This window comes from Pseudoliparis swirei, chromosome 13, assembly GCF_029220125.1.
Source record: "Pseudoliparis swirei isolate HS2019 ecotype Mariana Trench chromosome 13, NWPU_hadal_v1, whole genome shotgun sequence".
NCBI classification, from domain to species: Eukaryota; Metazoa; Chordata; class Actinopteri; order Perciformes; family Liparidae; genus Pseudoliparis; species Pseudoliparis swirei.
In genome coordinates, this window is record NC_079400.1 from 17,921,338 (window position 1) to 17,943,666 (window position 22,329).

General features: G+C 42.7%; 4 protein-coding genes across 6 annotated transcripts in view; 3 read left to right on the plus strand and 1 right to left on the minus strand.

Moving 5' to 3' along the window:
- The window catches only part of shisa8b (shisa family member 8b), a 28,140-nt gene extending 23,868 nt beyond the window's left edge, over nt 1-4,272 (plus strand). Inside the window, exons 4-5 of the mRNA XM_056429773.1 lie at nt 1-56; nt 2,726-4,272. The exon at nt 1-56 is cut by the window's left edge and continues 58 nt beyond it. Of these exons, the coding sequence (XP_056285748.1) occupies nt 1-56; nt 2,726-3,294 (625 nt within the window). The 3' untranslated portion in view covers nt 3,295-4,272. The remainder of the gene's footprint in view (nt 57-2,725) is intronic.
- Nucleotides 4,273-6,751: 2,479 nt separating this feature from the next.
- Nucleotides 6,752-10,151, minus strand: LOC130203520 (desumoylating isopeptidase 1-like). The gene is made up of 6 exons (XM_056429765.1): nt 9,808-10,151; nt 9,576-9,597; nt 9,421-9,490; nt 9,174-9,283; nt 8,542-8,664; nt 6,752-7,701 (listed from the first exon to the last, which is right to left on the minus strand). The coding sequence occupies exons 1-6, from the start codon at nt 9,893-9,895 to the stop codon at nt 7,620-7,622; spliced, it is 495 nt and encodes a 164-aa protein (XP_056285740.1). The 5' UTR covers nt 9,896-10,151; the 3' UTR covers nt 6,752-7,619.
- A 144-nt stretch (nt 10,152-10,295) lies between these two features.
- On the plus strand, nt 10,296-14,913 carry xrcc6 (X-ray repair complementing defective repair in Chinese hamster cells 6). 3 transcript variants are annotated; one of them, XM_056429740.1, is made up of 12 exons: nt 10,296-10,376; nt 10,844-10,933; nt 11,206-11,318; nt 11,522-11,663; nt 11,978-12,229; nt 12,385-12,565; nt 12,767-12,953; nt 13,201-13,369; nt 13,465-13,626; nt 13,761-13,890; nt 14,032-14,132; nt 14,238-14,913. In XM_056429740.1, exons 2-12 carry the CDS (start codon nt 10,861-10,863, stop codon nt 14,690-14,692), a joined length of 1,965 nt encoding a protein of 654 aa, XP_056285715.1. In that variant the 5' UTR covers nt 10,296-10,376; nt 10,844-10,860; the 3' UTR covers nt 14,693-14,913. The 3 variants fall into 3 exon arrangements, with proteins under 3 accessions (XP_056285715.1, XP_056285716.1, XP_056285717.1); XM_056429742.1 differs by lacking the exon at nt 10,296-10,376 and having other exon boundaries at nt 10,825-10,933; nt 14,238-14,354; nt 14,493-14,913; XM_056429741.1 differs by lacking the exon at nt 10,296-10,376 and having other exon boundaries at nt 10,422-10,933.
- An 86-nt stretch (nt 14,914-14,999) lies between these two features.
- Nucleotides 15,000-20,893, plus strand: LOC130203512 (uncharacterized). Its single transcript, XM_056429751.1, has 8 exons — nt 15,000-15,337; nt 15,462-15,559; nt 18,600-18,668; nt 19,022-19,072; nt 19,176-19,226; nt 19,325-19,375; nt 19,571-19,612; nt 19,766-20,893. The coding sequence occupies exons 2-8, from the start codon at nt 15,523-15,525 to the stop codon at nt 20,470-20,472; spliced, it is 1,008 nt and encodes a 335-aa protein (XP_056285726.1). The 5' UTR covers nt 15,000-15,337; nt 15,462-15,522; the 3' UTR covers nt 20,473-20,893.
- Nucleotides 20,894-22,329: the final 1,436 nt, after the last annotated feature.

A 22,329-nucleotide genomic window follows, 5' to 3' on the forward strand; every position in this document is an offset into this window, starting at 1 on the left:
ACACAGCAACCACAGCGTGGTGGGACTCAACAAGTACACCTCCCTCAAAGCCGTGGGTGAGTCGGACACACACACACACACACACACACAACGTTGACACTGACTCCGGTCGGCACGGTAACCTTTGGCGTACAGGCTGGCAGCACAGGAGCCATCACCTGCCTGGAGACGGACTCATCAGCACCGCTGGGATCTTATTGAACAAAAGAACGCTGTGAGACAACAGTTTTTTGCACAGCTGGAAGAAAAATAAATCGTGATGAATAAAATGATGATTTTACTTTTTGAAAGAACCCACACACACACACACACACACACACACACTGTACAGCTGGTTTCTATATAACTGTAATGTGATATGCAGGGTTTTCTATTTGGGATGTGCATATATGTATATATATATATATATATATATATATATATATATATATATACAGGACTGTCTCAGAAAATTAGAATATTGTGATGATTTTTTTTCTTTCACATGCATTAAAAAAAAAAAAAAACAAAAATTTCATGCATTCTGGATTAATCAAATGAAATAAAACAATTATTACCCTTTATTTATGATATCAAAAACTCAACAATACAGCTTATATAAAAAACTATAATTATATATTAAATAATAACATATCAAGTAAAAATTAATCACACACAAACAAACAAATTACTTGTTTGTTGAATTGACAAACACTCAAGGAAAATTTTTCTTTTTTAAAAACACTTTTTTAAATTTTTAAAGGAATTTTTTTTATTTTTTTTCTTAGATATTTTTTTCATAAAAGGATGTGTAAATTAATTTAAGAATATAAAAAGATTGAAGGCTTATCAATCCAGAAAATGAAATAATTTTTTAGTTGTTTTTGTTTTTTTTTAATATAACTAAAATTAAGAACTTTTATTTTTTTATCATTGTATAAGTGAATATATCTTAAATTCATGAATAATGACATTTTGCATTCTACATTTTTTTTTCTCCTTTCTTCTTATAAAGTATCAGTAATAGTACTACTTTTTACATGATTCTCATAGTCATAAGAAATGTATCTCACTTGCACACTAACACATCGAGATAAGTTATCAATGGTGTCTTTGTTCTAATATCGGCTCTGATGGGCGTCCTGGCTCCTGGGTAATGGATGGTTTTACTGTCGGTCCCCACAATGGTGTGAAAACCAGAGTATCCATGCATTCCCATTCCTTTTTGGGAAAACACTTCATTAAAAAAAGTGCATGCCTCATGGTGATGTAATGCATGCATTACTGCAGGGTGCAGCATGAATTCAGACCCATGCATTTGCTAAGCTAAGTTCCTATTTTAATTGAAATGTGAAGCTTTTTTTCTTTTTAACGTTCACATGTTGCTGCATGACTCCATTGTATTAATGCCACATGAAAAATGTATTATATTAACCTTTTACGTTGGTTTCCAGGGACATATTATTGCCTTTATAAAGTGACTTGTACCTGTTGCTGCTCTCTAAACAAGATAAAGAAACGATAACCATCTGGACCCTGAGGGCCACCGTAGTTCTTGGAAAGGGAGGGCAGACACCACCAGATGCATGACATCATCCCCACTGGCCCTTTAAGTACACCCGTAAGACATCTGCATGTTTATAACACTGGACCTTTGGGTCATAATTCATGAGGCTCTTCAGGCGATCGTACACACCGCTTCATGAGGGCAAAGGTCACACACACACACACACACACCTGCTGTCGTCCTTGAATAGTGGGTTTAATAGTGTACAAAACAATCCTCTAAAAAGGAGCTAAAGGCAAATCCCTTACTTGTCAAGGTCGATTGTTTTGACCTTCTAACCTCTAAACTTATGGAAGGTGAGTTTGAGACGTATAACTTTACCAAACTCTCTGGAGACATTCAGATATTAAACATACTAACTTCAAATGAACATTTCCCTCTCAAAATTTTTGACTTTTTATTTTTTATTTTTTTAAACTCCGAACAAAATAATAGCATTTGAAGAAAAAGAAGATAAAAACACACCGAGACAAGTGTTACTGTGTAAGCTAGCGGCGATGACCTCAGCTTCTACTTTATTTAAACAACTCTCTGTGACATTCATGATAGCCAATGACACACACATACACACACACACACACACACACATGCATGCAGGCCGTTCGCACGCTGCAGGACTTGGGGCGAGAGTATTTATAACCTTTCATCCCGATGTCCCTCCACGCTGACACACATACCCCGTCGTCTCCCTGCCCTCTGCCCTCTCGCATTCTAGAGAGGAATACCGCTATAGGATTCACCTCGAGGGCGTTCACCCAGTGGAAATACTTAAATCACCAGCTTTCCCCTGTGATCTTCTTCAAACCCTCCTCCCCCTCACCCTGACCATCCTTTGCCGTCCTCTGATTCTCTGTGTGTGTGTGTGTGTGATCGTTAAAAAAATCATTTAAAGTACTCTTCTTATTCTGAATTTCACTTATTCTGGACGCCAATTAAGTCAAACGTGGCCTGGTGTGTGTGGTTCTGTTGGCTCACACCTTTATGCTTTTTTAAATGATTATTTTGTGTCAATTAGCTCTCTTTATAAACCATCACATTGGACACGAGCTACCATCGGCCTCCGTGAGCTGGGGGTCAAAACCCAAGTGAGGCCTGAGGGTATCGAGTCCAGAGGGTTTTATTTGTAAGAAGAAGAAAGGTGTGTTATTTTAAATGTTCCGTTTCTTTTCTCCGTTGCAGCGCACAGTGCGTCCCGGAGCTACTACAAGAGCTTCCCGCTCATGGACTTCTCCCAGTACCAGCCCGTGGCGCCGCCCGCCTTCCAGCCTGTGCCGGCGCCGCCCAAAGAGAAGTCATACATCCACCAGCCGGTGTCGGCGCACCACCGCGACCTCCACGACCTCCACGCCCCGCTCTCCATCTCCATCCCCTCCGGCCACCCGGAGCTGTCGCGCCCGGCCGACGCCTCCATGCACCCGCTGGCGTCCAGCTCGGCCTTCAAAGCCTGGGAGTCGACCGGCCGCCACGTCCACAGGCAGGCCTCCAACCCGGGGGGCGCCGCCGCCGCCACGCACAACTCCACCCGGAGACACGGCTACTCCACGCGGAGGCAGCGGAGCATAGAGAACATGCAGGACCTCTTCAGCCAGGCCTACGGGGGGATGTACGGAGGCGCCGGAGGCGGGGCCGGGCCGGGGCCGCACGGACAGGGGCAGCACTCGGCGGCCCAACCCTCCTCCTCCTCCTACCACCACCACCACAGGCACAAGAGATGCTCCACCCACAGCTCCACCGAGGTGACCGTCTGAGAGCGGCCCGCCGTCTGGTTACACGTACTGACGGAGAGATAAACGCCAGAGTGAGGAACGTTAAACAAGAGACACATTTCATTTACGATGAAACGGAAGCAGAAGAACATCAGAGAAGGAGAAGAACATCTTTTACTCAGCAGGTAGGAATTATTATTGTCCTACAGCAAGGGACTTTTACATTGATCTTATATATATATATACTGTATATAAATATAAAGTATATAGACTGGGCCTGAAAGGGAAATCTAGCACACACACACACACATTCTCAGCCCAAACTGTTTTGTGTGGTTTTTGTACAGACGTTGTAGGAATTACTTATTATTTTTGTCTGCGCGGAGGTTCTTTATTTGGCAGAAATTCTAAATTTTTGCTGCGTTTGATGTCGTGAATAACCTTTTAGATTCATCTCTGTGGTTCAGAACTCAGGAAACGTGTTCACTTAAACCTGACGCTGAACATCTTTTACCTTCATTGGCAACCAACAGCTCCCCCCCCCCCCTTAAGAGAATTGATTGGGTCTTCTAATCCCTTAACTCCGCCTCCAGGCCTCGGCCTCCCAGCGTCCACCTCCGGCTCATTCACACAAATAGAGGCGAGAAAATAACTCTGGACTGACTATTGTTGCATTTCACAGAGTTTAGAACCACGATGATTTAAATATCTGGAAGTTGATCTACTTAAAAGAATAAATGATCCTCTCATGTGACGTCTTTTCGGGCCCTGTGTGCGTCACGTGGCGTAGCTGAACATCTTTATCTGAAGGCGGGGGTCACTCTTCTCTTTTAACCCCGTGCATGAAAGCCAATCACCAGGTCATTTCCAGGCCCCATAAAAGCCTTTTTTTGTGCAGTTCTACGATAAGTTTCGATTAAAAAGACCTCCACTATTCTGCATCTCTCGGTCCCTCGGCCTCCCCCACCCTCCCTCCGCTTTACGTCCTGCACCATCGGGCCGAGCACACGGGGGACGGCAGCCTCCCCCCCGGGGGTCACATTAACTCGACGGTGAGGACAATGCCACCGCCATGTCCGCTCCCATCAGCCTCCATCCCGACTAGAGAGAGAGAGGAGGAGGAGGAGAGAGGGACAGCGTAAGGACCGGAGGCTGGGACTCTTTAGAAAAGAGGAGAAAGGGGAGAAACAGAAAAACAAATGAACACGGCCGTGTGCTTTGTTCCCCCGGGGGGATGAGAGGAGAGAAGAAGTCACTGTGGATCTCCCACTACTGAGGCTGTACAGAACTCAGTGTGTTTGAGAATTTTTTTTCCGGCCTCGAGCAACATCGCATTCACTGGAGCGGTTCCAGGCCCGGAGCGTTGGACCCTTCTCATGTGCTCTCTGAAGCCCACGCAGCATAGGGGGGGACAGCGTCCCCTGAACTCACCACAGTTAATCCTGAAGTTCACCGGACCCGTTGGGGAAGGTTTAGGCCGTAACACCCTCAGGAAACGCACGGCGAAGTGACCTGTGAGCGATGGCGTACTCATATTGGTGCTGTGAGAGCAGAGGCTTTTTTATGATGATGAACTTTGTATTTGGTTCTTTTGTAGCCGCTGAATTAAGAGTAGAGCAAAAAGAAAAAGAGAACAAACAAAGCAAGTGATGGACACTGTGACATCATAGAATACGATATAAAACATGCTTCTAAATGACCTAACCCCACTTTAAACTCTAAATTACACACATATAAAACATCATAAAACACTGACATCATTGAAATTCACCATTTTTAGCCCATCTTCAGCTTTGACACACACACAAACTTAAGTGCTGCCTTAGACTTTGCAGTTTTAACCTCCATCAACGACCTTCTGAATATCTTCCCAGATGCAGGACATGGTATCTATTAAGTTTGGAAAACACCTTTTTAAATGAGGACAAGTGTGTAGGATTTATGGGGATATTCATAATTATTCATCATCATTCTCTCTCTCTCTCTCTAATATATAAATGCTGAGCTCAGCTGTCTACGAGCAATAGAAGTGCTTCCAATGTCTTCCTCGTTATGAAATCATGAATTTACCTAAAACTGTCGCTTTCTTATTAAATATTTTTGGGGGGTTTATGTATTGCGAACCTCATTGGGAAAAATGCTCTTTATTATTTGTGAATATTGTGTAAATATGTTCAATGTGATGTCCTCTACATGTCTGTTGAATAAGGGCTGCCTGAACTAAGTCATTTGAAGTCAAAGATTATTTGTTATAATTGCTGTCAGAATTTAACAGAATATTTGATTTGATGTAAATTATTTCAGTAACATGATGCACACATCACGAGTTGATGTGCAATGGAGGTGGTTGAAGTAAAAGCAAAGTTAATACTAGATGAGGGCAAAGCGACCAGAGCAGACGGCTTGTCTAAACACTGATAAAGTTTCTATTGTGATTACACAACTAGGATGAAGGGGACGCCGGGCCGAAGACGAGTCGTTTTAAATCAGATTAATTCATTAAACAGAGCGGTTAAAACTGGTTTGCACATGCAGAGAAGACTGTGGTTATTAGTGCCGTGTGCAGATACTTTGGCACTTGGACCCCCTTCAGGTTAAGTTATGTTTAACAAAATAATATATAAGAGAAGGGATCTGATAAATGTATGAATACAAGTAGCCAAGTAAATCCATAGTGTATTGATGTGATCCACAATATGTGGCACACGTGTGTGTATATACTGTACCTGTACTTCTTATTGCAACAAAACAGCTCATGTATACCCAAAAGGTTGCATAAATGTTCTTTCCAGAGGATTGTGCAGCAGTTAATGCAACATATGATGATATGAAACATTAAAGATTGTGAAATCCGGCTTTGGTTTGACTTGTTTGTGCCATAGAAATGTCTCATAGAGCAAAACACTCCAACGAGCAATAGGGAGTAAACTAAATACTCAAAAACAAGGAACAGATCACACTGCAGTGCGCCTACAGTGCCACCTCGTGGCCGCTCCGGGAACTGCACGAATCTACCAATCTAAAGGCAGGATGCTCCGAATCTGAATAAAAACGTACATTCGTATTTTTTACACATATTGCACTCTTTAAATGTGAGAACAGGGATTTTTTTACTTTTTAAAAATATTTTTTACAGCAAATTTATGAAAATTCTAAACTTGACAGGGCCGTGTTGTAAAATAACATCCAAGACAATTAAATACGTTATAACAACTTGCAGACGCTCTTTAAGCATTTTCAAGTAGGTGCAATGGGAATAGCTTAAATAGTATATATTTTATATATATTCAACATCCCAAATAATAATTCCAAGGAAACTGAAATGAAAATGACATTAATGGAATTAGTTTTACTTCCAGGAGCCGCAGTAAAGCAGGTAAGAGGCTGTTTGCTTCGCCCTGTGAACACAGACCGTACAAAACTTCAATATTATCTGTATATAAAGAAATATTATTGATATCAGGCTCAATTGCTGGATTTAGAGCCTGAACTTCTGATGTACAAGTGATTGGTTCTTTATTAACAACACACACTATGCTCTGTGACCATTAGATGTCCCCGACTGAAGTAAGCATATCAAAAGTTATATCAGAAAACTCTTATATATGGTCAAACTATATTTTCTACAACACTGAACTATTTTCCCGAGTGGTTTCCTTCCTTTTAATGATCCCGCCCTCTGGCCGAGCTCCCGGAGCGCAGTCCTGGTTTATTAATGAGCATCGGCAAACACATCAAAACAGAAAATAACAAGTTTAAAAGCAGGAATTATTACAAGCACCGGTAATATTATGTGCATTTTGATAAAGAAGAGAAATAATCAGTTAATAAAAGAGACGTTAAGAGGATTGCCTTAAAAGGGGACATATCATTCTAATTTTTTTCGATGTATATTAGGTTTTGAGTTACCACTAGAACATGTTTATGGTCTAAAACTATCTGTTTCTCATACTGTAGAAAGGCCGCTAAAATTCCTCATTATTAACATTGTCATCTTCTAATATCTGATACTTCACACGTCAATGAAGTTCAGGACCGCTCATCCATTTGAAACACACTATGTACGTACATCGTACAACCCCACTTCAAAACACTCAAGCCAAGCCGAGTAATGGAGGATTATGATTGGGTTGAACCAGGTGAAGTGCTCATTGGAACTGCAGCACATTTCCTATCAACAAAATAAATATTCAAATATCCTCTGGCCCGAGTGGCTGGCACACCTTCAACCCTCTGATGTGTAGAACAGACACTGAACAGGGAGGTTAGTCCACATGAAGACGAGTTAAGTCAGCCACAGGCAGAGAGGTGGTCCGGCCGATGGCGAGTGTCCTAATCCTGACATGTATGTCTCCCTTTAGCGCCGTCTATCTCTTTCCAGTTATGTTGTTGCCTCCAGGATTTATGACGATGGATTCCAGCAACGGGCGCAGAGCCTGGCCGAAAGGCCTAGAGAGGGAAACACACAGACACTTACAACGAGTCTTTCAATGGAGAATATCACACACAGAAACAGACAAAGTACACTCAAGCATTAGTGTCACAATAAGACATTGAAATTTAACTTCAGTACTATTGCATATGATTGCTTTGTAATACTAATATTTCATAAAAGTCGCAATAATGCGATATTGGGGCAAATAAGGAAATATCCACTCCCACACCGTCTCACACGTCATCCATCTGGTGATGTTCAGGGCATTTTTCGCATTTTATTTTTGGGGTGATGTAACGCAATTTACTATTTTCCTATACTGTCGTCAAATTTGCCTCTAGTACTTTCACTTCGACTTAAAAACAAAATAAGGTCAATAATAAGTCAATCAAACAAACTCTGTATTGTGTCATAAAGGGATTCACGCCTGTGTGTATTGAAGATGTTTGACTTTCTCATCAACTCGATTAAACCCTACGGTGTCATTCTTTGTTGTTGTTTATGTTCGGCCCGGCATTCACAAGAAAAGTGCCAACCCATAAAATGAACACAGGGTTTTATGATTTTTTTAATGTGGTTGTGTGGCCGGAAGATCGCATTAGACGACAAAACCTCACAGGAGTTTAACCTGAGCAAAAGTTCTGTTCACTACTACTTATCAGATTGCCTTTGGTTCGGACTCGTAACACTATCAACTTCCTTTTTTAGGCATTAAACATACATTACGAATTCATTGTGACAACATCAGCAATAGCAGCGATTCAGCTGAACTATAAATACGGATAATATGACGGTGAGAAGCATTAGAATGGGGGGGATGCAAGAAACAGCCTCCGTGGCGCTTATTGACTCACGTGGCTAGAACTTCAGATGGGAGGTCGGTGATGTACGACGGGATCTTTTTCCCCGTGAGGAACTGAGCCACCTCGTTGCTGAACGTGTTGCAGTTGTGCTCAAACAAGTTGTACTTGTCGCCGCTGTGCAGAGAGAGAAGAGACACACATTGAGAGAGAGGCCGGAGAGGCCGGACAGGGTGGAGCGATCAGGGCGGCTGAGCAGCAGGAACAGATAAGCACATGTTGAGAGATAACACGAGGAACTAAGATGTGGGAGAATTTGAATTAGGGCTGTGTATGGCAGCAATACTGGATACAGTGTCACGATACAGAGGATACGATTACATTTACTGTGCATTATGCTACCTCCTGTCTCAGTTTGCTTAGTTACATGAAGGGTCAAATGACTGAAGATAAGATAACGCTGCCATCTAGTGGTCAAGCGTGAAAACACAACAAAATGAACCCCTGCCACACACCTTTCACATTACAATATCAGAACATATTTGAGAATCTAAACCAAAGATAATATTGTGATGCTCAGGTATTTTGATATTTTCGACCCAACTTTAAATGCACTGAAGAGAAAGTACAGAGGGTGTCAAAAATATATATATACGTTGTTTTAAATCTGTGTGATGGGCCCGTACCTGTATGTCGACTCTGCCAGTGAGAGCAGGTACTCCATAAATAGATCTGCAGGCACCTCAGTGGAGCCCAGGTCCACGATGGAGTCAGGCTCACCCAAGGGGGTGCCACCCTAAGGTGCAACACACATATACACACCCAAGTAAGATACATTACTTTCTAAGTATTTGCATCTCCCTGTACATCAGTGCCAATGTGTTTATATCTCATGTGTTTTGCACTGGAGGAAAAGATGATGCTGAAACTTACCGGTGGACAATTGTTGACGCCTTCTCCCACAAAGAAGAACTCTTTTCCATGGACCACAATGGCAGTGTGCCTATGAAATACCAAAACACCATGTTATGATAAGAACCAAGTGATTAACCACAGTTCACAGGATCTACAGTGAGAAGTCTACTTACCATACCCCGTCAAGCTGTCTCCCTGTGATGATAAATATAAAAAGATACACATGTTAAATGAAAATGGAGTTATTCCAATCTACACTACATGGCAGAAAGCAAAGTCATAGCTCAGGCCTGGGTGGCATCCCCGTGTTGTCATGGTTTCTCTCGCCTCACGCACGCAAACAAAACCAGTTAATTAAAAAACAGTACATCTCCAACAGGTAACGTTAGCTCGTCCAAAACTCACCCAGCATGAGAGGACTCAGCTGTCGGGCCATGCCTCTGGACATGTCGTAAATATACAGTTTCACCGGGTAGGAGTCATGTTGGTCCATGATGGCACAAAGAGAGGGCTTCAAACCGACAACTGCAAGCTAACAGAGAACGAGGTCCACCGAGGGTTGGCTAGCTTACCTACGAAACAAAACTAAAATATAGTTTATCTAGTTAAACTCGAGCCACAAACTATTTCAAATGCTGGATATAATACTGGAGCAAATATAAATCTAATGATCTTTTAACCGGCTAAAAGTGCTGACTGCTACTGCTGCGTCACTGTCCAACTGTAAACAACAACTTGTCAAACTAAGTGCTTTCGCATGGCGAAGGGAGCGTGTCTTCCGGTATCGAGCCGCGCAGCACACAAAGCCCCGCCTACTTCATCGGGATTGGTCAGCACCTTAGATTGGCAGACACACGCGTCCAATAGGCGACGAGCTGTTCGGTTCTGCGTGCTCGTTCACGCACTGGAACGCGCACGCCTTGTAACTCGTGTGGACTTGTTGGTCAGAGAGAAGCAGAGCACGGCGAGTGACTGTATGCTTACAATTACTTTATGTCTCTTAAGGTTATTGTTTAATATGTTTAGTCCTTATATTGTGTGTTAATCTTAAGAAAGATATATTTGTTGACGCGAACTCAAAATACTAATGAAGCTAAAGTGGCTAATTACTAGCTAGCTAGCTAACGTTGAATGGATGAACATTAACTATCATTAGCTTAATTAAGTTGATCTTGATTACACTCAATGAATGGTTCGCGTTGTCCTTTGCATACTTATTGTTATCTGATTAAATTACCACCACATTTGCATTTGTTTAAGACATTGTAGGTGTAACTTTAACGTTTGTCTGTTGATGGAGCACAAACATTCGAGCTCAACGATACACCGACATACATGATCTAACAGTTTAAACATCCTCTATCTTGTTACAGTGTTAAAGCTATTGCATGTTTACTGTTGTTGTTGTTGTGTCGTATTGAGCTGCTGGATCCTTTGACAGCACCGGGAGGAGCACAAATGGCGGAGTGGAACAAGTTCTACCACAATGAAGACGACGAAGAAGAGCAAGAGGAAGGAGAGCAATCTGGAGGTGAGATTAAAGCCTCCTCATAACTCCTCACTACATCTGAAGTGTAAATAATGAAATACTTTAAGATACCATCAACAATTATTCATTACTCCTTGCCGATATATTTTTTTCTCTCCACCTTTCTAGGTTTACTTTGTATTTCACCAATAAAGGAACTATTTCTGACAACTTTGATTTGATCGCTCTTTGCATGTCATGCAGTTGAGGTTATTAATATGTAATTCAACTCGGAGAGCATGTAAGACACTGTCTCAACTTTCTGTCTCTGTTAGGAGATTCCAAGATCACAGGGAGAGACAGTTTGGTCTTCTTGGTCGATGCCTCCAAGGAAATGTTCATCAATGGAGAAGACGGACAGCTCTCAAAGTTTGACATGACCATGCAGGTGAGATGGCCGGCTATCTATTTATTGTTATTTTTGCTTTATCTTTGTTGACAATTAAAGTAAATGTGCTAGAATTATCTTGATTAGTATGTGAAGGTTGGAATTTTATTTACAACTAGAAAGACAGCTACTGAATATCGGTATTATTAGCCTCGTTGGTTTTTCTTCTCAGATGTTCCTTCTGTCTCATGATGACCTTGTAGGTGGTGCGCAATGTGTACACCAGTAAGATCATTAGCAGTCCCAAGGATCTGATGGCGTTGGTTTTCTATGGTACGGAGCAGAGCAAAGATCCCAGCAAGTCATTCAAGCACGTCTACGTGTACCACGACCTCGATAGCCCCGGTGAGACGCTGCACTTTTTGAACTATCACCTGTTATTAATCCCTTTATATGAATAACTATGTCCACTGTTTCATACCTAGCTTGTATTCAGATAAAACATGTTCAACTTTGTAACTCACATGTTATTTTACACAAGTTGCAGTTGCTATTATTATCAATCCATGGAAATACATAAGCACTTTAACACATTCCTCTTCATCCGGCACCGGATCAGAAAAACAGTATTGGTGACTCCACAAATTGCTTAACAAATCGTTCTTTCGTCCCATTTCATCCTGCTGTTCCTCATCTTTCTGTTCCCTTATTTTCCGCAGGTGCAAAGCGAGTGCAGGACGTGGACGCTCTGCGGGGGCTGAAAGGTGCCCAGCTAGCGGCAGAGACCATGGGCAGCGGAAAGACGTCGTTCAGCGACGCCCTGTGGTGCTGCGCCAACCTCTACAGCGACATCAAGCTGCGCCTCTCACACAAGCGGCTCATGATCTTCACCTGCAGGGATGAACCACACGGGGGCGACAGTGGGAAAGACCGACAGGCTCGCACAAAGGCTGGTGACCTCAAAGAGACCGGTGGGCTGCTCTTCTTTCTCCAAATCTGTAATTCTACTGTTTTAGATTGAAGCTCGAGGCCGCCCTCAGGAACTTTGCTGTTTCCCTACAAATCATCTTGTAATGCGTTTGGCCTGTATGTCATTGACTCGTGAGACTTATCTCTTCTCTCGTAGGCATCGTCATTGATTTAATGCATCTGTTGAAACCCTTCGATGTGGCGGCCTTCTTTCGTGACATCATAAGTCCACCGGAGGATGAGAGCGAGTTGGGGCTGCAGCTGGAGCCCTGTGAAAAACTGGAGGATCTCAACAAGAGGGTGCGGGCCAAAAAACTGGAGAAGAGAGCCAATGCCAGGTAGACGTCTTTGTGTATATAGAAAAGCGCTATAAAAGTTTGAATTATTATTATTATTATTTTCAGTCACCTCTTTTTGTATTTATGACCCTGTATATTTGCTTACGTGGTTCTTTGTGGTTCATCTTTGTGTCTTTTCGATCCCTAAACGCCTCCTCTCTCCTATTCCTCGCACCATCCATCCCTCCCTGCCATCTATAGGATACACCTGTGTCTTGGTGAGGGCGTAAATGTAGCTGTGGGACTATATTCAACTGTGAAAGCAGCTAGGAAACCATCTCCCATCAGTCTTTACAGGGAAACCAACGAGCCAGTCCACACCAAAACACGGACCTTCCACACTGAGACTGGCAGCCTGCTGCTGCCCAGTGAGATCAAGAAATCCCAGGTAAGAGCACACTCTGTGTTTGCTCATTGTGGTTTGGCTGTTTCCTAAAACTGTGCTCAGATGTCATATATACCGTACACTACAAGTCAGGCTTTACAGTAGCTGACCTGTACTACACCCTCAATACAAACATCTGAACAGAAGAGTGTATCAGCTCCAACTCAAATGTAACTGAATTTATCTGCTGGTCACCATACATGTCGGTGATTATCAGTGATTTTATTCAGTGTTTTTGTTGTCGCTGTAGGTGTATGGGAAGAAACAGATCGTGATGGAGAGGGACGAGGTGGACGCCATAAAGAAGTTTGAAGATCCTGCAATGTTTCTCATCGGATTCAAACCGATGGAGAGGCTCAAACGTCACCACCACATCCGGCCTGCTGAATTCCTCTATCCCGAGGAGGACGAAGTGAAAGGTACCACTGTTCACCTGACGTGTCTCCGATTTAACTTCAAAACTAATGAAGCAATGTTGAAACCGTAGCACCCTGTCGTGTGTTGTCCCCCTCAGGCAGCGCGTGTCTGTTCTCCGCCTTGTTGACAAAGTGTCACGAGAGGAACGTGTTCGCCTTGTGCCGCTGCATCTCCCGCCGGAACATCCCGCCTCGATTTGTTGCCCTGGTGCCTCAGAAAGAGGAGCTCGATGAGGGGAAAGTACAGATTTCAGCTTCAGGTGAGACACAGCTGGGCTCAACAAAGGAGGCTAGCACACCGGAGCTGCTTTTTGAAATTTCTACTGCTGTCTTTGGCATTTCTTTCTTTAAAAGATAACGGCGTCTCGTGTGTTGTCTCTCGTGCCCGCGTCAGGTTTCCACGTCATCTACCTGCCGTACGCCGACGACATTCGGACTCTGGATCCTCCCGAGTGCCCAACGGCCTCGCAGAGTCAGGTGGACAAGATGAAGGAGATCGTCTCCAAGCTCCGCTTCAAATACAGGTTGCTGCACACAAGAAATACACCAGCACGCTGTATCAAATTGTGGAGATAAAAAAAAGGGAAAACATTCAATTACCAAGAGTAGGCTGCTCCTAACCAGGTCAATTTTAATTTGTTTTCATTCTTTGTGGTGGAATGCAGGAGCGATGATTTTGAGAATCCAGCCCTCCAGCAGCAGTACAGGAACCTGGAGGCCTTGGCTCTGGATATGATGGCTCCAGAGGACACCGAGGACCTCATCAGTGAGATGCAGACAAACCCCCACGCGGCTGAGACAACGACTTCTTGTTCCTTCGACTAACACTTCCTGTACCTGTCTCTCTCTTTCTTTCTGTCCTTGGCCTCAGTGCCAAAGGTGGAGCAGATGAACGACCGTCTGGGTCCCTTGGTGCAGGAGTTTAAAGACCTGGTCTATCCCGCCGACTACAACCCTGAGGGCAAACCAGCTGCGAAACGCAAACCAGGTCCAGCATCACAGATACGAGCTGAGCAAAATAGTAGTTTTCACAGCAGCTTAGCTGTTTTTGTTGTTGGTATCACACGTTTGAATTCTTCTTTCTCATTCTTTCGACCGAATGCTTTCTCCATCAATGAACCGGCAGCTGACGCCGGAGGCGGAGCCGAGAAGAAGCCCAAAGTGGAGGTGCCAGAAGACGAGCTGCGAGAACGCGCGCAGAACGGCACCCTGGGAAAGCTGACCGTGCCTGTGTTGAAGGAGGCCTGTAAGAAGTTTGGGGTTCACACCACCGGGAACAAGAAGCAGGAGCTGATCGATGCTCTGGTGGCCCAGCTGGGCCAATGAGGAGTGAAGGAATACAGCTCAGTGTGTCTGTTGTTGCACTTGGAACCAGATGTAGGAACGTCTTCAGGCACTTTTTTTGAACTTGTGAATTTTGGGTAAGACCGGGATACTGTGTCCAAAGAAAAAAGCCTTTTTGCGAGTGTCCCACGTCACATGAATCAAGTCTGAATGCAAAAAAAATTGTTGATACATTTTGGTTAATAAAACTCAAACCTTTTCCAGCCCTGTATCCAGTTTGTTTTATTTAATTTGTGAATCAGTGCTCTGCACAAGCTAAGCGGCACTTCCAGTTCTCCTTGTGGAAAGGAAACAAGGTGTGTCCATTCAAAGTAAAACACCAACATACCTGAACACGGCTCTATTGACGGCGTGTTGAGGGCGGAGCCTGAGCAGGAACAAGGGATCGCACTCAAACTTTGACCTCAACGTGAGTTGTCAGGTTTTGACACTGAGTACAGATAGCGTTCCTGTGGAGGATTATCTGACTGCGCCGCATGTCATGGAGCTTTAGGAACATTTTGCCATTGCTGTGGGTTTAAATAGACATTTAAACGACATTATATTGTGTTTGTGGACTTTTCCTGCGTTCGGTTTTTTATTTTGGTTTACCCCGTCTGACATCGAGGCACTTTACTTTTTACTCAGGTAATATATGTATTCCTGATGTTGTTCCTGGTCATATTTTGAGTTGTATCGTATTATTATAGTATTTGTTAACCCGGGTGTTGAGGTAATCTTTTAGTGCTTTTATTCTGACTGTTCTGGACAGAAGTGCTATCGGATATTCTCGTTACCTTGACACGGGCTGAAAGTCTGTCGACTGCAGAGAAATGGAGTGTGCATGTGAGACGGACAACGCTGGTGCAGGTGAGCGGGAACGTCTAGAACATCGTCAAACACGCTTTAAAACGACATTAGAGATGTCTGAGCTGCTTCAGAGACACATGGTGCTGTCTTTATTTTATACGTGTTCATTACTCACTCACTGGTCCTATTTTAATCCTAAATATCATTGTAATTTTGTGTTTTCATGGCTGTATGTATAATCTATAACATCAAGTTAGCGGATACATCTTTTTGACTTCAGGGATAGTCTTTACAAAAAAATAGATATCAGAAATAATCCAGAGCGCCTAGCTTTCCAGTTCTGAAAAGTTGAGAAAATTAGAACTGTGCTAAAGAGTCAAATGGTTCAAAGATTTAGAAAAAACCCTGTCCACAAGTCACACTGATTTACTGCTTAAACAATGGTGTGATCTCAAATTTAAATTAAATGAAATATATCATAAAAAAGCACAGTACTATTTATTAGCTAAAAAGTATTTTCTAGAGAGTGGTGAAAAAATCAAAATATTTATTAGACAACTCAAAAAAAAAAAGAGATTATACTATATAGCAGTTTAAAAAAAAAATAGGGAAAATGATGACAAATACAAAAGAAAAATAGGATATTTTTTGTAAGTTTTATAGTGAACTTAAGAATCGGAGGGCTGATCCAGAGATGATTATGAGACATTTCTTCTAAAAAAAACCTCTCCAGAGATATCTATGGGAGAAAAAACTGTTTAGACAGCCCCAACCAGTAGAAGGAGAAGTCTGCTATAATCGCAATGATCAGCTGGCAAAATCGCTGGGGCTAGATGGCTTTCAATGAATATATAAAAAAATATATCGATAAAAATCCCCTCACAACGGTTTGGTTAACAAAGGAATTATTATCATTAGAGAGCTACAATATCACATATATAACTAAGTAAAAAGATATTCAAAAAGATAACCTAAAAAAGAACCAGGAAGTTATAGACCTGTAATAACAAAAATCTAGAATGCAAAAAAAAAATCTAACAAAAATTTGAATGAAAATAGAAAATGAATACCACGCTTAATATCAAGTAGGATTTATAGGATTCATCTGAAGACAACGTGCAGACAACGTCGAATCTCTGCTAAAAGCAATCCTGCTACATCTTCTAAAACCATGATAGGGTGCATGGAACTTTGCTTGCATAAAAGGGAGTGGATAGGTTTTTGATAACTTTTAGTGGAACTTTGGGATTTATATTTAAAAAACATTTGTTAAATGGGTAAAATAATCAAATCGACCAATTGAAGCAGTGATGACAAATGAGACAAATTTTTGAATTTTAATTTTAGGAAATTTTTCCAAGAGAAAGTCTCTTCACACTATTCTCACACTATTCTTAGAGCACATGATTCAATGAATAATGCAATATGCGAAAGACATAGGAAGAGGAAAGGGGAATATGAATGGTAAATGTTGATGTTTTGTTTATATGTAGATGATATGAATGGTTTTTGTTCATTCCAGATCATAATCCCTCATCAATTCTCCAAATCATAAATGAAAATCAAAAAAAATATCAAAATAAATTGTAAATGAAGATGAAATGAATGGGGATCAATATCAATCAGTTTAATCAAGGTCCAAGGGGATTAAAATATTAACTAAATTAATAGCTAAGTAAATATTCAATAGAAAAAAATAATATCTTCTTAATTAAAAATTATTATAAAAAAAAAATATAAAATTAATTAATTGGAAAGTGTTTAATTAAAAATAGGGATAAATCTTGATTGGGAATTAAGATTAAATTCACATTGGATATTTAAAAAGAGATGGCTCATTTAAATCATTTGAGGACCTTAAAGAAATGTTTAATTTAGATGAGAAGGAAGAGTCTGGAAGTACAGTTGAGAGAAGGGTAGGGGGGGGGGGTCGGACTGAAAAAAAAAAAAAGAAGAAGAGAAGATTCAGGTTCCTAAAATGCTTCCGCCCCCAACAATCTGCCTCAATATATTTTCGAAAAATGTCGAATATTCAAGTTGGAATGTGCGATGACGGAGACTAGTATGGCAAAAAAAAAGATCTTGACTGAGAGAAAAAGATAAGAAATAATATAAATATAAAAATGGCTGCAAGGAGCTTAAAGGGATGCAAGCACTTACTCACTATAAATTTGTATTGAAATTATATTACACTCTGTAAAAAATATAAAAAAAGATTAAAAATGGAATATAACTGTTGGGAAATGAATATAGAAATGGGGCTATTTCACATGCTCCAATGTGGTGCTGTGCCTTTGTGGGAGGCTTTATGGAAGGCAGTCCTAAGGGTGGCTCAAGACCAGAAGCCCAGAATCCCACTGTAGTTATTAGGGACACGTCACTGGGGTGCACCACGCCACACCAAAGCAGAGGCCAGACTGTAACAGGTGGAAGAGCCCACATACGCACGCCTACAGATTGGCTAAAACTCATGCGGAGAGCTGCTTTTGAAAGTATGATTGCCAGGGCTGAAGGACAGTTTCAAAAAAACTGACAAAGCATGGAAAAAAGTCTGATGGCTTTCATTACAAGAGGAGGGTCAAATACTCAGGGGGGTAAGATTTTTTTTGAGAGGGGCAATGCAGAAGAGGGTAGTGTAGTGTATACACAAAACAAATAAAAGAGAAGGGGGTTGGGTTTGTTGTTTTGTTTTTTTGTTTTTTTTTTTTTTCTTTTTGTGTATGTGTGTATGTGTGTGTGGTGTGTGTATATGTGTGTGTGTGTGTGTGTGTGGTATGTATGTGTGTGTTGTGTGTATGTGTGTATATATATATATATATGTTTATGTATTTATATTATTGTTTTATTAAACAAATTAAATAAATAAAAAAAAAAAAAAAAAAAAAAAAAAATGGTTAAATTGAATGTAAACCTCACATCTCAAGACACACACACACACACACGCACACACAAATCCATGAATTCAACAATATAGTTTTCCTGGGTTTTAAAGTATTTCCTTCTGGATTTCTTATTTCCCGAGATGAATAATGTTAAACTTGAATAATGTTAAACTTTGCATGACTAATGTATCTCCCCCCCTCCCTCCCTCTCTGTTTAGGCTGGTGGATGAGCCCCCAGATGGGGGCCTTTACCATGGTGGGGTATCTCCTCTACAGATTCTCTCAGAGTCAGTCACTCACCAACGCACAACATAATATTCATTTCACAAGGTTCCCCCCTTGAAATATTAACCATCGGGTTTCTCTGATAAGAGAGATCGTAAGTCTGGAAACCAGGATGTGAACTGACATCCCTGAGTTTATGTGGGGAGGTGAGGGTCCCCCTGGGTGAGGAGGACCCTTACCTCCCTCCATTTTTAGTGGCAAATATCAACCCGTGTATCTGTTTGCATCAAGCCTGCTGAGCTCATTCTTTAAATGATCAAAAACAATCATCTCTTCTTCGTCACATGGTCAGCAGATCCTATCAGAGGTCTAAAACAACGATGAATCCATGACGAGCCCTTTGTTTCCCCTGCAGCACTCCCGGCTCTGATCCGATGGCCAATTCGTCTGTTCTGCTCTCTCACCGGTGAGTTATATGTATCAGAGGTCAGAGGTCACTTTGCCCTCACGGTCATGTTAGTGTACAATGTGACAAAAGCATCGGGTAATTCACGTCTGTTCTGCCTCAGGTCTGTCGGCTCTGTGGAGCTGGGTGGGCCGCCTGGTGGGAACCCTCCGTGGTACGAAGTATACATCTACTCTCACTCCTAACCCCCAACGAATGTGTCACATGACACCGTAAAGTCCTCTGCTAACTGTTCTTCTTTTTGTGTCTCAGGAATCCAGAGCCTGTGTAAATGGCTGTCTCGAATTTGGGGGTTTGTTGGAAGTGAGTGCCGCCTGGGTGGATTTATTTGTGTTGTTGTGTACTCTTTATGGAGGGCTTCAACTGGACTTTTAAAGTTTGAAATTTGAGTGGGTAGTTTGAGGAAGAGCACATGAGAGAAATCTAGTATCTGATAGAGCTGCATCATAACTTTTGGCCTATAATTAATAACTGCCTTACAATCTGCTCCTCCGTCAGCGTCTTCCTCCAAGTTGAAGTGGCTGGTTGCCGTCATCACAGGTCAGTTCACCTTCTTTCTACATTCTGGGGATTTTTCTTCCGTTTCTTAAATGTTAAATATATTTAAAAACATAACATCTGCTCACTCGGAGCCAGTTGGGCCAAGAATCAAGAACAAATTATTCATCTAAAGAAATCCTGTCACTTGTGCAGGGTCATCCGGAAATCCACCGCTGGAGTCGGAGAGTGCCAACCAACCGGGCCTGAGGCTGATCCTCCTGGGGCCCACGGGCGGAGGACGGACCTCCCTGGCTGATACTTTGTTGGGCAACAGCGAGAAAACGGCCCCCATGGGTCCCCTAATGGAGAGCACCAAGAGAAGGGCCGTCATGGGTGGTAGAGAGGTCGCCGTGATCGACACCCCGGATCTTTTAGGGTCGTCATTGGGGAACAACGGAAGAGCCAGGGAGGCCCTGAGGAGCCTCCAGCTCGCCAGTCCGGGACCACACGCCTTCCTGCTGGTGATACCAGCCGGGGGCTCCGGCACAGGGGTCGATCAGGACACGGCGGCGGCGATCCGCTCCATCCGAGAGCTGTTTGGAGACGGGGTGGCGACGTACATCATACCGGTGCTCACCCACGCGGCCCGCCCGGGCCGGAAGCATACGGTGGAGCACAAGGACTCCGAGGGTCCGGAGAGGACTCCGTCTCCATGCAACCAGAGGTCAGAGCTGGTGGACAACGGGCCAGACTGCCCCCCGGAGGCCAAGAGCGTGCTGCGCAGGCGGCTGGTGGGGCGGGTGACGGAGATGAACGGGGGACATTTCGTCCACGAGCTGCAGAGGAGGGAGGACCGCGTCAGGGAGGAGCTGCTCACCGACATGGGCTCCGTACTGGCCGGAAGACTGGGACACATGTAAATGAGAGAGGGGGGAGGTGTGTGTGTGTGTGTGTGTGTGTGTGTGTGTGTGTGTGTGTGTGTGTGTGTGTGTGTGTGTGTGTGTGTGTGTGTGTGTGTGTGTGTGTGTGTGTGTGTGTGTGTGTGTGTGTGTGTGTGTGTGTGTGTGCGTGTGACATAGTTGTCTGGGTAGTGAAACAATAGGAAGGCAGGATTAAACAAGCAATGTTTACATTTAGTGTGAGGGGGATTCTTTGCTTGGAGTGTATTGGTCAGTCTGCTGGTTTACAACGGTCGAGATACACTTACTACCTGTGACCGCCTTTGGTTTTCAATATGTGCTTGGCACCCTGCCTTATCTTTAATAATTCATAAGAGATATCATACTTTAAAGATGATGGGGAAAATAAACCAAAGTCACGTTGGGCCTTGAGTTCAGCTGCTCTGATGTGTACTGTGCTTTCTCCGGAGGCCTCGGAAATGAGAAGTTAGACAAGAAAATGAAACAACTGCTTATGAAATAAAGGACGAAAGATATCTTCATCAGTATGTCAACGGATAACGGGAACAAGTCGATATACAAAGTTAATCATATTCTGAGCTACTTTTTAAATGTCTAATTGCGCTACAATGCCATAATTGACCAGAGTCAGTCTTGATAATTCAATTAAGCTACATGACGGCGGCTGTGCTCTCCAATCCTCATACTACTGTACTATCTATATGTCAGAAAGAGACAGTTTGTCCCCATACAGCAGGCCTATTCAACTAGCGGCCCGCGGGCCGGATGCGGCCCGTTTGAGTTTAACTACGGCCCGCAAGACTGCCTGCAAATCAGTATAGCTTGGTAAGAAAAAATAAAACTGACGGACACGCCTCTTTTATACATTGAGACATTTAACCCAGAGCCATTGAGTTTCACTATTGCCTCAACCAAACCTGTATGGTTACATCTTTATGTTACGCACCCGTGTTGGTTGCCGTTGTTACACCCCTACTGGTTTTCAGACCTACTGGTTTCCCTGCGCGTGCGTGCGTTGTGTTCTCTTCACGTCTGCAGCAGGGCTCTGTCTCGCTCACCAGACTCGTCACACATTCACAAACATATTGCTGGAGATCTTCAAGCCACCGTTCATATCCATGTCGGCGGTTACGATTGTATAAGTGAGCAGTGCATCGCAGCCACGGAGGAAGAAATACATTTTCGAAAAAATAAAAATAAAAAGATCGCCCGACCTGGTTTCGATCCCTTTCACGCAAAAGGAGTCTGCACTCAAAGACATGCAGTCTGTGCGCTGCGCCACCAGATATTAGTGTCATTCCAAGTAATTTATATATTGATCCATGAAGTCACATTTCTTATGTTTTCATGGGAACAGTTTGGTTTGGGATCTGAAACAACTGGTTGCCTTGAGCGGATATTTACACTTTGAAACATGTTTATAGTGATGCTTGTTCGCAACACTTTTGCCACACAATACCGACGCATTTTCGTGTGTGACTGTTTACCTGTGGAAATATACATTACTGTTTTTAATTTTGAGCCATTATTTGATCAATATTCTGTGCGGCCCTCACACCCCCCGTGATTTTCTTATCCGGCCCACTTGCTACTGAAGTTGAATAGCCCTGCCATACAGTATGCCAAAGATACCAGGATGTCCATACTGCAGAATGGCACCAGCACGAGGGTCAAAGTTCAAGGTGCGATACATATGTCGTAATTAAATGCATACTGCATGCAATAGATATACTTTGTAAGAGCAGCTGCAGCAAGTAAAAAATAAATAGTATGAACGCAAAACGGATGTCCTTCCAAACAAGAAAAGTCTTTTTTCAGCATCTTTTAAATCACGAATGTGGTTTACTTGGAATAAAA